The following is a 13630-nucleotide window of genomic DNA, read 5'->3' as shown; positions in this document are numbered from 1 at the left end:
ACTGTTTCCCTGTTTAGTTTGTTCCAGACATCAATCACTCTATGTGGGAAGCTGTTCTTTTTCAAATTTTCTGTAACTGTCCATCTTTAGCTTCTTTTCATGTCCTCTTGTTTCTCTTCTGTCTCATTTTAATAAGTCGTCTCTATCGAGAATTTCCATCCCTTTCATAATTCTGTATATGGTCAACAAATCACCTCTTTCTCTTCTCTGTTCCAGTGTTCATAGATGTAATTTATCCAATCTTTGTTTTTATGTCAAATTTGATAGTGTAGGTGCCATTTTTGTTGCTGCTCTTTGGATTCTTTCTATTATTATTTTTTTTTTGCTAGGTGACTATAGTGTTGCAGCATACTCCAGTTTAGGTCTTATTAGTGCAACCACTATTTTCTTTACCATTTCTTCATCCATGTAGTTGAAGGCCACTTTCATTTGTCCTAATAAGTTAAAAGTCTCTCCAACTAATTTATTGACATGTTTATCAGGTGTCAAGTCGCTTGAGATAATCACTCCCAAGTCTCTTTCTGAGTCGACTTTTTTGACTTCCTTGTTACCAATTTTATATTGACCTGATATTCTATTTTTGCTTTTTCCAAATTCCATTATACTATATTTTTTAATGTTAAAGTTCATTTCACACCTCTGACTTCATTCCCATATTTTGTCCACGTTTTCTTGTTCCGATCTGCAATCTTCTTGTGTGCTTACTCTCTTGAGTAATTTGGCATCGTGAGCAAAGAAGTTCATATAACACTTCACTCCCTAGTCCATATCATTTACATATATGGCAAACATTAAAGGAGCCAATACAGAGCCTTGTGGGACACTTCTCACATCTTCCCAGTTCATATTTTTGTCTCAAAGTACCACTCTCATTTTTCTCCTACCTAAGAAATCCTTCATCCATTCCAGTGGCTTACCTTGTATTCCTCCTATTATTTCAATTTTTCTTATTAACTTTTTATGTGGTACTTTGTCAAAAGCCTTCTGCAAGTCCAAGAATGCACAATCTGCCCAGCCATCTTTCTTGTATTATCTAAATTAATCTTGAGTAAAAACCTATTAAGTTTGTGGTACATGATCTTCCACTTCTAAAGCCAAACTGTTTAGGGTTTAATATTTTATTCTCCTCCAAGTGTTTGATCCATTTGTTTCTGATAACTTTTTCGCATATTTTTGCTACTGTACATGTAAGGGATACTGGTCTGAAGTTTGTAGGATCTTCTTTGTTTTCTCCTTTATATATTAGTACTATGTTTGCATCTTTCCAATCTTGCATTACCTTTCCTTTTTTGAGTGAAAAGTCTATTATCTTGTATAATTTGTCCATTAGTTTGTCTGTGCACTCTTTCAGTATCCAGTTTGCAATTCCATCCGGTCCACATGATTTCCTAACATCTAGGTTTTTTATTTGGTCTCTTATTTCTTTCTGTGTTACCTTTATTTCTTTCATTTTAGGGGATATTTCTCGTTGTCCATCTTCACAAATTTGTAAGCTCTCAACTATAAAAACGGCCTGAAATGTCTGATCATAACTTTTGCCATTTCTGTGTCATCTACATATTCTTTATATCCTTCATGCAGTTTGAGAGGAAATGCCTGAGAAGTATGTTAGGGGTTACTGGGCTGGATAGAGTGAGAAATGAGGTGAGGGGGGCGGGGGTGAAAAGGGAATTGGGAGATAGGGTTGATCAAAGAGTATTGGGATGGTTTGGACTCCAGGAAAAAATGAGTAAAGAAAGATTAGTAAAAGAGGTGTAGAGGGCAGAGGTGGGGGAAGTGAACATGAGGGGGCAACCAAGGATGAGATGGATGGATGTGGTAAAAGGGGCATAGGGAAAGAAGGGAATGTCTGTTGAGGAAGGAAGGAAATAGACAGATGATGGGGTGAGTGGAGAATGGTTGTGTATGGATGATGCTGTTATGCAGAGAAGGGGGTGGGTGGGGAATGGGGGTGAGGGAGTGCGTATTTACCTAGTTGTATTATATGGGAAGGGAACTGTGCTTGTGGTGACCCATCTTTGTATCTCTCAGCATAATTTTTTTTCTTAAAATGTTGAATAGTGTTTGCACACACTGTTTCTTTGTCTAATTTGTTCCAAGTATCTATCACTCTGTGTGGGAAGCTTTTTTTTCAGATCTCTTCTGTAATTATCTTTTTTAAGTTTCTTTTTGTGTCCTCTTGTTTTTCCATTGTCCCATTTCAATAAATAATTCTCATCTAAGATTTCCATTCCCTTCATAAATCTATAGATAGTAGGTCTCCTCTTTCCCTTCTTTGTTCCAGAGTTGGTAATTCTGATTTGGACAGTCTTTGTTCCTATGTCATTTTGGAAAGAGTTGGTGCCAGTTTTGTTGTTACTCTTTGTATTCTCTCTAATTTTTTTTTTTTTTTATTCTTTTTGGTATTGGGTGTCCATAGTGTTGCTGCATACTCGAGTTTTGGTCTTCTTAGTGTAGTTAATTTTTTTTTTTATCATTTCCTCATCCAAATAAGCAAATGCCACTTTTATTGACCTCAATATTGTTGTAGGTTTCTCCAACTATTTTATTAATATGCTTATCCAGTGTCACATCTTTGCTGATCATCACTCCAAGGTCTTTTTCTGAGTTTACTTTTTTGACCTCTTCACCAATTTTATAATCTCTCAATATTCTGTTTTTACTTTTTCCAAATTCCATTATACTACATTTCTTGACCCTGCCACAAGCGGACAACACTGCGCTTGTGGCAGGATCGGAGGAGGGATTGAGGAAGTTGGTGGCAGAGTTTGGGAGAGTATGTGATAGAAGAAAGCTAAAGATAAATGTGGGTAAAAGTAAGGTGATATGATGTACAAGGGGTGAAAGTGGCAGTAGACTGGAAGTGAGCATTATGGGAGAGCGACTGGAGGAAGTGGATAGTTTTAGATACTTGGGTGCAAATGTGGCAGGAAAAGGTGGAGTGAAGGTGGAGGTAGAATGTAGATTGAGAGAAGTGAGTAAATGCCTTGGTGGATTAAAAAGTATAATGAGGAATAGACATTTGGGAATGGATGCTAAGAGGAGACTGTATTTACCTAGTATTTACCTAGTTGTATTTTGCGGGAAGGGGAGCTATGCTCGTGTTGTCCCGCCTTTGTATCTTGCAGTGTCTAGTTTGTTTTTAAACTCATGAATGGTTTTTGCGCATACTATTTCATTGTCCAGTTTGTTCCAAGTGTCCAAAACTCTATGAGGAAAACTGTTTTTCTTCAGTTCTCTTCTATAGCTATGTTTTTTTATTTTCTTTCCATGTCCTCTTGTGTTTCTTTTGTCCCAGTTAAGTAAGTTCTCACTATCGAGTACCTCTGTGCCTTTCATGATTCTGTAGATGGTCAATAGGTCACCTCTCTCTCTTCTTTGCTCCAGTGTCGGTAACTCCAGTTTAGCCAATCTCTCTTCGTATGATAGGTTTGCAAGTGCAGGTGCCATTTTTGTAGCTGCTCTTTGGATTCTTTCTATTTTCTTTATATTCTTTTTGGTACTGGGGGACCACAATGTCGCTGCATACTCTAATCTAGGCCTTATCAATGTAACCAATATTTTTTTCATCATGTCTTCGTCCAAGTATGTAAACGCCACTTTTATTGATCTTAGCAAGTTGTAAGTCTCCCCGACAATTTTGTTAATCTGTATATCATAGGACAAGTCGTTCGTGATAATTACTCCCAAATCTTTTTCGGATCCTACTTTCTTTACTTCTTTGGTTCCAATTGTATATTTTCCTGATATTCTGTTTTTGCTTTTTCCAAACTCCATTATGCTACACTTCTTAGTATTAAAGTCCACTTCCCATTTCTGACTCCAGTTCCATACCCTATTTAGGTCTTCTTGCAGTGCTTCACAGTCCTCATCAGTTTCTATTTTCCTTAGCAGTTTGGCGTCATCGGCAAAGAAGCTCATGTAGCAGTTCACGTCCTCATCCATGTCATTCATATAGATAGCAAACATTATTGGTGCCAGCACAGATCCTTGCGGTACTCCACTGATCACCTCTTTCCAGTCTGAATATTTTTCTCTGAGCACTACTCTCATCTTTCTACCAGTCAGAAAGTCCTCTATCCATTTTAGTAGGTTTCCCTGTATTCCTCCTATGTGTTCCAGTTTTTTTAGTAGTTTTCTGTGTGGTACTTTGTCAAAGGCTTTTTGCAAGTCTAGGAATGCACAATCAGCCCATCCATTTCTTTCTTGCACTATGTCTATTAGTCTTGAGTAAAAGCATATTAAGTTTGTGGAGCACGATCTTCCTTGTCTGAATCCGAATTGTCTTGGGTTTAATATGTCATTGTCTTCCAGATGTTTTACCCATCTATTCTTGATTATTTTCTCACAAATTTTGGCAATGGTGCTTGTTAGTGATACTGGCCTATAGTTGGTGGGTTCTTCTTTGTTTCCTCCTTTGTGTATTGGTACAATGTTAGCGTTTTTCCAGTCCTCGGGTATCTTTCCTTCTTTGAGTGAGCTGTTTATTAAGATGTGTATTTTGTCTGTTAGTTCTTCTTTGCACTCCTTTAGAATCCAATTTGCAATACCGTCCGGGCCATGTGATTTTCTGACATCCAGCCTTGATAAATGTTCTGATATTTCCTTTAGTGATGCTGTAAACTCATTCATGAGGGGAGATTTCTTGTTTTTGTCTATGTCACAATTCGGTATTTTCTCTCTGGTGAAAACAGATTTAAAGTGATTGTTCATGACTTCGGCCATCTCTAAATCTTCTGTGTATTCTATGTTTCCTTGGCATAGTTTCACCAATTCCTGTTTGTTTTTAAGTTTACCATTCACATACCGATAGAATAGTTTGGGTTGCTCTTTGCATTTGTCTATAATATCCTTCTCATGGTTCCTTTTCTCCTCTCTTCTCACATTAACATACTCATTTCTATAGTTAACATAAATTTGCCATTTGCTTTGTTTTTTGTCTTTTCTCCACTTTTTCCAAGCTTTGTCCCTTCTGTCTTTTGCCTCACTGCATCTTTTGTTGAACCAACATTTAATGTACTCTCTCTCTCGCTTTTGTCTTGGTACATGCCTGTTTACCCCTTCATTGTAGTTTTCCATCAATATATTCCATTTCTCTTCCACTGCTGTTTCTTCCCTGTAAAATATTTCCCAGTTTGCATTCCGGAAGAATGTCTTTAGTTTTGTAAAGTCTGTTTTGTTGTACCTCAGTCTTCCTTTCCTATGCTTTTCGTTCCTCTCTATGTCTATTTCTTCCTTTAGTATAGTTTCGATGAGTACATGGTCACTCTTTCCAATTGGTGTCTCATACTGGACTTTATGCACTATTTCAGGCTCTGTTGTAAATATTAGATCTAGTTTCGATGGCTCTTCATTATTTCTGTACCTTGTGTTTTCATGGACCCATTGGGTCATTGTGTACTCCATGGTCATATCTAGCAGTACATTGCCCCACGAGTCATCTCCTCCTTGCACTGTCATGCTGTCCCAACAAATTTCTTTGCAATTGAAGTCCCCCATAACTACCAGATTACCCTTACCCATTAGTATCTCATTGAGTGATTTTCTTGTGTCATCTAGCATTTTTTTATGTTCAATTTCTTTCCAAGCGCTTGTTTTTGGAGGCACATAAGTCACCACAAACTTTCTACTTTTCATATTCTTGCCTTCGACTTTTATCATGATCAATTCAGCATTACCTTTGCCCTCTGCAATTTTTGTCACCTTTAGGTCTTTCTTGGCCAAGAACATGATTCCCCCTCCCTGTTTCTTGTCCCTGTTTTTTATCCAGTAGTTGTATAAACCTTGTCCGATAACAGTGGATGGTATTTCACCTCTTAGTTTAGTCTCTACAATTCCCATTATGTCTGGTTTTGCTTCTAACAGATAATCATTGAGTTCGTTCAGTCCCGAAATTAGTCCGTCAATGTTGGTATAGGCCACTTTTAATTTTCTTCCTTCTCCCTGGTTTCTTCTTCCCTTGTTTTGTTCGTTTTGAAGCGCCATTGTCTTAATCTCAAGTCTATTACTCTCCACTGGAATTCTTTGCATTCTGTCTCCGATCTTTTCAAGTTTTTTTCCTTTGCTTCTTCTCTTAGCGCCCTTTCTTTTTCTAATTCCTCAGTACTCATTTCTCTTTTTATCCATATCTTATTGTATTTTTCACTCTTTGCCAAGTTACCTACTTTTTCAAATATGTCTTCTACTACCACTTGTGACCTTAGTTTTATCTTTAGAGGTCGATTCCTATCCTTAGTATAGCGACCAATTCTGTAAGTCTCTTCTAAGTCTGTGCCTGAATCACTATCTCCCCCCTGAATTTCATTAAGGATTTCTACTGCTGTCTCTTTTTCTTCTTTTTCTCTCATGTACCTCGCCAATCCTTGTTTTTCTTTAAGCCCATAAACCACAATACATTTCTTCCTATCTACTGTGTCCCTGACCCAATTTGCTTTTTCGTTAATCACTTGAATGATTGTGTCTTTTGCATTATCTTGCATTTGCTGCTTGACTATTTCTTTGAAAGCAATTTCTTTATTTTCAATATTTTCTTTCCACTTCTTAATTTCCTGGATACTGTCCCCACCTAAGTTTTCTTCGATCTTTTGTGTCAATTCTTGGAATTTGTTGTTCACTTCCTGCTTTAGATTTTCGCTATTATTATCATTAGTTTTCTTCTTTTCATTATCATTCTTCAGCTCATTTATGTCTCTTTTCATGTCTTTAATTTCGTTTGTAAGATCCAAGTTAGCTTTTTTCAGGTCAGAAATTTCATGGTTAGTCTTAGATAAACAATCAATTAAACCAATGACCTCTTTTCTTAAGTCCATGATTTCATTTTCCCACCGAGTCCTATTTTTGCTCATCTCTCTCTCTATCTCTAATAATCTACTTAAGTTCTTTCTTTCGTACTTACCAAACCCTAAGAAATCATTGTCATAACACGTGGTGCTTTGTTTATTGTTTACATCGCGGTTCAGTGGATTGCCTCCAGATGGCTCTGATTCGCAACTGGCTTTCGAGTCGTTTTCATTCATTTTTGCTAATTTCGAGTTAACACAATTAACTAGCACTGCATAGATACCATTTCGGGCACTCACGTTCACTCCCCACCCCTACAGTACAAACCAGGTTTTCCTTTTTCGTCGTAAATCCTCTTCTTCTTGGTCGCGCGACGACAGCGACGACGAGCGGTGTTGCTTCGATGTGTGTGTGTGTGAAGGAGTGATTGTGCCAACAGCACTGTATGGGGCAGAAACATGGAACATAAGAGAAGAAGAGAGAAGGAGTTTGAATGTGTTTGAGATGAGGTGTCTGAGAAGTATAATGGGGGTTACTAGGCTAGATAGTGTGAAAAATAAGGAGGTGAGGAGGAGAACAGGAGTGGAAAAGGAGCTGGGAGATAGGGTTGATGACAGAATATTAGGATGGTTTGGACACATGGAAAGAATGAGTGAAGAAAGACTAGTAAAAGAGGTATGGAAGGCAGATGTGGAGGGAGTGAACATGAGGGGACATCCTAGGATGAGGTGGATGGATGGGGTGAAGAAGGCTTTAGGGAAGAGGGGAATGTCTGTTGAGGAAGGATGGGAGAGGACAGAAGACAGGGGTGAATGGAGAATGGTTGTATATGGATGATGATGTGATTGTGTGAGGTGGAATGGGCGGGGGGGTGGGGGTGAGGTAGTATGTGTGAGCAAAATTGACGCAGCCCAAAGGGATTTCTCCCCATCCTCTCCTTTCATGCAATGGGGGGACGGAGAGGGGGGTCACCGATTTAATGAAGTGGCCTTGCTGTGGATGTGCTGTGTCTTGCGACACTGCTTCTGACCCAGGGCAGTGGACAAGGTGCAGGGATGACCCGTCAATCAGGAGGTGCTCAGATAAGAGGGAGGGTGGAAGGGTGTGGAATGTATTAAGGGATGGAATAGGTGGAAATTATTTTATGCCTTTCCTTTTTTGGCTACCTCCCTTGTAAGGGGGAAAAAGCCTTGGTATATGTATGTGTATGAATTTCATTTCCCACTTTTGAGCCCATTTCCAGATCTTGTCCAAGTTTTGTTGTAACAAATTGCAATCCTCCTCCGTTTTTACTTTCTTTAGTATTTTTGCGTCATCTGCAAAGAAATTTATATAACACTCTACTCCTTCATCCATGTCATTTTTGTATATGGCAAACATGATTGGGGCCAGTACTGATCCCTGCAGGACACCACTTATTATTTCTTCCCAATTTGAGAATTTATCTATAATTACTACTCTCATTTTCCTCCCAGTCAGGAAGTCTTTCATCCATTCCAATAATTTTCCTCTGATGTCACCTATTGACTCTATCTTCCTTATTAGTTTATTGTGTGGTACCTTATCAAATGCCTTTTGTAGTTCCAGAAAGGCAGTCTGCCCAACCATCTCTCTCTTGTATTATGTCTATTAATCTTGAGTAGAAGCAGATCAAGTTTGTTGTACATGATCTTCCTTGTCTGAATCCAATTTGATTTGGATTCAGTATAGTTTTTTCTTTTAAATGTTTAACCCATCTATTTTTGATGAACTTTTCACAAATTTTTGCTACTGTGCTTGTCAGGGAGACCGGTCTGTAATTTGATGGATCTTCCTTGTTTCCTCCCTTATAAATTGGTACAATGTTTGCATTCATCCAGTCCTGTGAATGATATTTTGATGCAGCCTGAAGGGATTTCTCTCTATCTTCTCTTTTTCTGCATGAGGGGATGGAGAGGGGGGGTTGCCAACTAAATGAAGCAACCTTGCTGTATATGTGTTGTGTCTTATTGGATTGCTTCTGACCCAGGGCAGTGGGCAAGATGCAGAGATGACCTGTCATCCAGGAGGAGCCAAGAAAAGAGGGAGGGGGTGGTGGTGAATGGGAGTGGAGTATGTGGGAATGAAATGGGTGGGAGTGCATTTATGCATTTGATTTTGGCTACTTCTCTTGTAATAGGGAAAAAGCCCTTGGTATATTTGTTACAAAACTTAAAGAAAGTGGAGAAAAATGGGGAAATAAGCCAGTTGTTGTTTACTGACCTCACTGCACTTATAGCAGGATCAGAGGAGGGATTAAGGAAGTTGGTAATAGAGTTTGGGGAGATGTGTGAAAGGAAATTGAAGGTAAATGTGGGTAAAAGTAGGGAGATGAAATGTACAAGGGGAGAATGTGGCAGCAAATTGGAAGTGGGTATTAAGGGAGAGACTGGAGGAAGTGGATAGCTTTAAAAATTTAGGTGTGAATGTGGCAGGAAAGGGAGGAGTGGAGGTAGAATGTAGATTGAGAGAAGCAAGTATATGCTTTCAGGGATTAATAAGTGTAATGAGAAATAGACATTTGGGAGTGGATGCTAAGAGGAGATTGTATTTCACCTAGTTTACTTAGTTGTCCCTTACAGGAAGGAAATTACACTTGTTGTGTCTCGCCTTTGTATCTCGCAGTGTTTAGTTTGCTCTTAAATTCATGTGTGGTTTTTGTGCACACCGTTGTTTTGTCCAGTTTGTCCCAAGTGTCCACCATTCTGTGGGTATTTTTTTTTTTTTCCAGATCTCTTCTATAACTATTTTTTTTTCATGTCCTCTTGTGTCTCTCTTGTCCTAATTTAGTAAGTCCTCTCTATCAAGTATTTCCATGCTTTTCATGATTCTGTAGATGGTCAATAAGTCACCTCTCTCTTCTTTGTTCCAAAGTCAGTAACTTCAATTTAGCCAGTCTCTCTTCATATGACAAGTTTGAAAGTGCTGGAACCATTTTCATGGTTGTTCTCTAGATTCTTTCAATTTTCTTTATATTCTTTTTGGTACTGGATGACCATAATGTCACTACATACTCCAGTCTAGGCCTTATTAGTGTGACTTAATATTTTTTTTTAAATAATTTCTTCATCTAAATAGGTAAATGCCACTTTTATTGATCTTAGCAAGTTACAGGATACTCCAATAGGTTTTTTTTTTTTTTATCAGAGGACAAGTCATTTGAGATAATTACTCCCAGGTCTTTTTCAGATCCCACTTTCTTTACTTCCTTCGTTCCAATTGTATATTGTCCTGATATTCTTTTTTAACTTTTTCCAAACTCCATTATGCTACATTTCTTTATGTTGAAGTCCACTTCCCACTTTTGATTCCATTTCCAAACCTTGTTTAGGTCTCTCTGTAGTGATTCAGTCATTTCAATTTTCACTTTCCCCAAAATTTTAGCATTGTCTGCAAAAAATCTCATGTAACATTCCACATCTTCATCCATGTCATTCACATAAATAGCGAACATTATTGGAGCCAATACAGATCCCTGCAGAACTCCACTAATCACCTCCTCCCAACCTGAATACTTTTCTCTGACCACTACTCTCATTTTTCTACCATGCAGGAAATCTTCCATCCAGTTTGGTAGGTTGCCTTGTATCCCTCCTATCTTTTCCAATTTTTTAAATATTTTTTGTGTGGTATTTTGTTGAAGGATTTCTGTAAGTCTAGGAAAGCACAATTAGCTCATCCATCCCTTTCTTGTATTATGTCAATTAATCTTGAGTAGAAACAGATTAGATTTGTAGCACATGATCTTCCCTCTATGAAACCAAATTGTCTCGAGTTTTTTATATTGTTTTCTTCCAAGTGTTTTACCCATTTATTCTTGATAATTTTCTCACAAATTTTTGCTACAGTGCTTGTTAGGGAGACCAGTCTGTAATTAATTGGTTCTTCCTTGTTTCCTCCTTTATATATTGATACAATGTTGGCATTATTCCAGTCCTTTGCTACTTTTCCTTCTTTGAGTGAGCAAATTATTTTGTATATTTTGTCCATTAGTTTTTCTTTGCATTCTTGTAGTATGCAATTTGCAATTCTGTCTAGTCCATGTGATTTCCTGATGTCAAGGTTCGTTAATTGGTCCATTATTTCTTTTTCTGTTATTATTTCCCTCAAAGGGGGAGATTGCACTTCACTTCCTTTGTCCCAATGGACTTTTTCTCTAGTGAAGGGGTGATTGTGCTGACAGCGCAGTATGGGGCAGAAATATGGAACATAAGCGAGGAAGATAGGAAGAGTTTTAAATGTGTTTGAGATGAAATGCCTGAGAAATATGGTAGAGGTTACTAGGCTGGATAGAGTGGGAAACAAGGAGGTGAGGAGGAGACCAGGGATGGAAAAGGAGTTGGGAGACAGGGTTGATGAAAGAGTATTGGGATGGTTTGGACACAGAAAGAATGAATGACAACATTAGTAAAAGAGGTGTAGAAGGCAGAGGTGGAGGGAGTGAACATGAGGGGGCAACCAAGGATGAGATACATGGATGGGGTAAAAAGGGCATTGGGAAAAAGGGGGATGTCTGTTGAGGAAGGAAGAAGACAGAAGAGAGGGGTGAGTTTGTGCATTCATGATGCTGTGATTCATGGAAGGGAGGAGTGGGTGGGGGATGGGCAGTGAGGGAGTATGTATGAATGATATTTTGACAGAGCCCAAAGGGATTTCTCTCCATCTTCTCTTTTTCTTCATGAAAGGACGTAGAGGGTAGGGGTCACCAAATAGATAAAGCAGCCTTGCTGTGGGTGTGCTGTATCTTGCTGCATTGCTTCTGACCCAGGGTAGTGGTCAAGATGTAGGGATGACCCATCATCCAGGTGGAGCCAAGAAAAAATGAAGGGAGGTATGGTGAATGGGAGTGGAGTATGTGGGGATGAAATGGGCAGGAGTGGATTTATGCCTCTGATTACCTCCCTTGCAAAGGGGAAAAAGCCCATTATATATGTATGTTACAAAATTTGAGGCCCCTGATACTTAGTGTTATAAATAACTTTATATTTATTTGGGTTCAGTCAATCAATTGCTGCCTTGAGTTTCAATAAATGGAAAATCTGGAGCTCCACAATGGCTGGAAATAGTCCTTGGAACCTCTCACAGATCTGTCTGGGAAGAAACTGTGGACTGGTGTCTGTGTTGTATCAATGTGAGACTATTTCTATATCACTGGCTGAAAGTGGTTAGAGTGTAGTTGCTGGTTGTCAGCTCCCCATGTGTGGAAAAGTATGATAAATTTAGTTAAAGTTAATAGAGAGAGAGTTTGAGCCTAGTCTGGAGACTGAGTGTCAGCCCCTCGAGGCTGCACCTCCTTAGTGTCAGCCCCTCGAGGCTGCACCTCCTTATGGAGGTGAGGGGTTGGTGGGTTTTGAAAATGGGAAGCAGCTTTGCTGCCCATTTTGCAGGGCCACCACATGCTGGTACTCCTTCATTGGTCCCTTTACTTCAGTTAGATTTCACGAGACAATTTTGAGACCCTTTATCCATGAGGTGCTAAGATGGGAGTGACAACAGATGGCTTTTGTATGGGTGTGTTGAGTGTTGGGTGGAAATGGTATTTTGGTATATATGCAGCTTAATACCTTTTTTTTTCTTGATAAATCAGTATTTCTATATCAAAAGTAGCAGAAGCAGTAGGGAGTTAATGATAGCAAACATTGTGTAAAAATTAGTCAAGCATAAGTATACTACTTGGGAAGGGTGGTGGATGAAAGGGTGGTTAATAAGGTATTAATGGACTATGCAGTGATATCCAAAGGAAGGATGTGAAGAGCGCTGAATGTTCATCTTTTTACAGGAGTGAAGGAATGTTGGTCCAATAAATTTTTGGTAGAAGGGAAATTGAAAATGGAGGAGAGAAAGAGTGGAAGGAAGAGAGATGCTTAGAGTAAACAAATTGAATGAGAAGGAAAAGGAGAAGAAATACCAAGAGAGGACTACCAGGAGAAGCTGAGAGAAGTGTGGGGGATGGTGAGGGATAGAGGAAGGTAGCAGCAGAAGAGAAATGGGTTTGTTTCAACGAGGAAGTGACAAAGTATGCAAAGATGGTATGTGGAGTGAGGAGAGTGGGAAGGAATAAAAAGCAGGATAGTGAATGAAGGAATGGTGAGGTGAAGGTGGTAGTAGATGAGAAGAAGTGGGCATATGTGGATAGGTTGCAAAGTAGGACTCAGGAATCATATGAGAGCTACGAGGAAAAGAAAGGAGAAGCAAAACCCAAGGTATGGGAGACAAAGAGGAGATATGTCAACTCACCTTCAAGTACTGTACATGCTACTGTAGCAACATGATAACTGCTGCCTTTAGTGAGAGGAGCATTGCAGAATTTCCCATACATTTTACCATCACCAACAGTGAATTTTTTTGAGCTTGCAAGTTGATTTTGCTGTAAAATATTTACATTATTTACCATTCTAATAGCTCTGTAGAAGAGTTGGAGGAAGAAAGGAGGAAGAAGAGGAGGTGAGTGTTATAGTCTATGGTTTACTGGAACTCTTGTCTTTGTTGACAATCTCACACCACATTCATACATTATCTTATATTTCACATACACCTATCCCCCAACTTAATGGACAGAGTGGGAGAATGTCAGTCTAATAAATTGAATAAATACAACATATCTACTGTAATTCTATATGAGATTTACATAGGATTGTGAAGACGGATTCTTGATATGCCACAATTGTATAGTGGGAGGGCTACCTCCCTTATTACAGGGAAAAAGCTATTGGTATAAAGATAACCATTGAATGAGGTCCATTAAATCAAAGGCTGAATGTACTGATCTAGATAGTCAAGAGTGTTTATAGTTTGATTAGGAATACCATTTTTTCAGTTGGTAGTTGTTGAG

The 13630-nt window shown here is 38.8% G+C and overlaps 1 protein-coding gene across 5 annotated transcripts in view; it reads right to left on the bottom strand.

Moving 5' to 3' along the window:
* Positions 1 to 13630, bottom strand: part of LOC143040605 (uncharacterized) — a 535837-nt gene that overhangs the window by 121544 nt on the left and 400663 nt on the right. For all 5 annotated transcript variants that reach the window (XM_076211732.1, XM_076211736.1, XM_076211735.1 and 2 more), the window contains one exon: positions 13036 to 13165. In XM_076211732.1, the coding sequence (XP_076067847.1) occupies positions 13036 to 13165 (130 nt within the window). The remainder of the gene's footprint in view (positions 1 to 13035; positions 13166 to 13630) is intronic.

This window comes from Oratosquilla oratoria, chromosome 29, assembly GCF_046742065.1.
Source record: "Oratosquilla oratoria isolate Oo_2021 chromosome 29, ASM4674206v1, whole genome shotgun sequence".
NCBI classification, from domain to species: Eukaryota; Metazoa; Arthropoda; class Malacostraca; order Stomatopoda; family Squillidae; genus Oratosquilla; species Oratosquilla oratoria.
The sequence above is the reverse complement of the archived record's forward strand: the minus strand, read 5'-3'. Positions and strand labels throughout refer to the sequence as shown.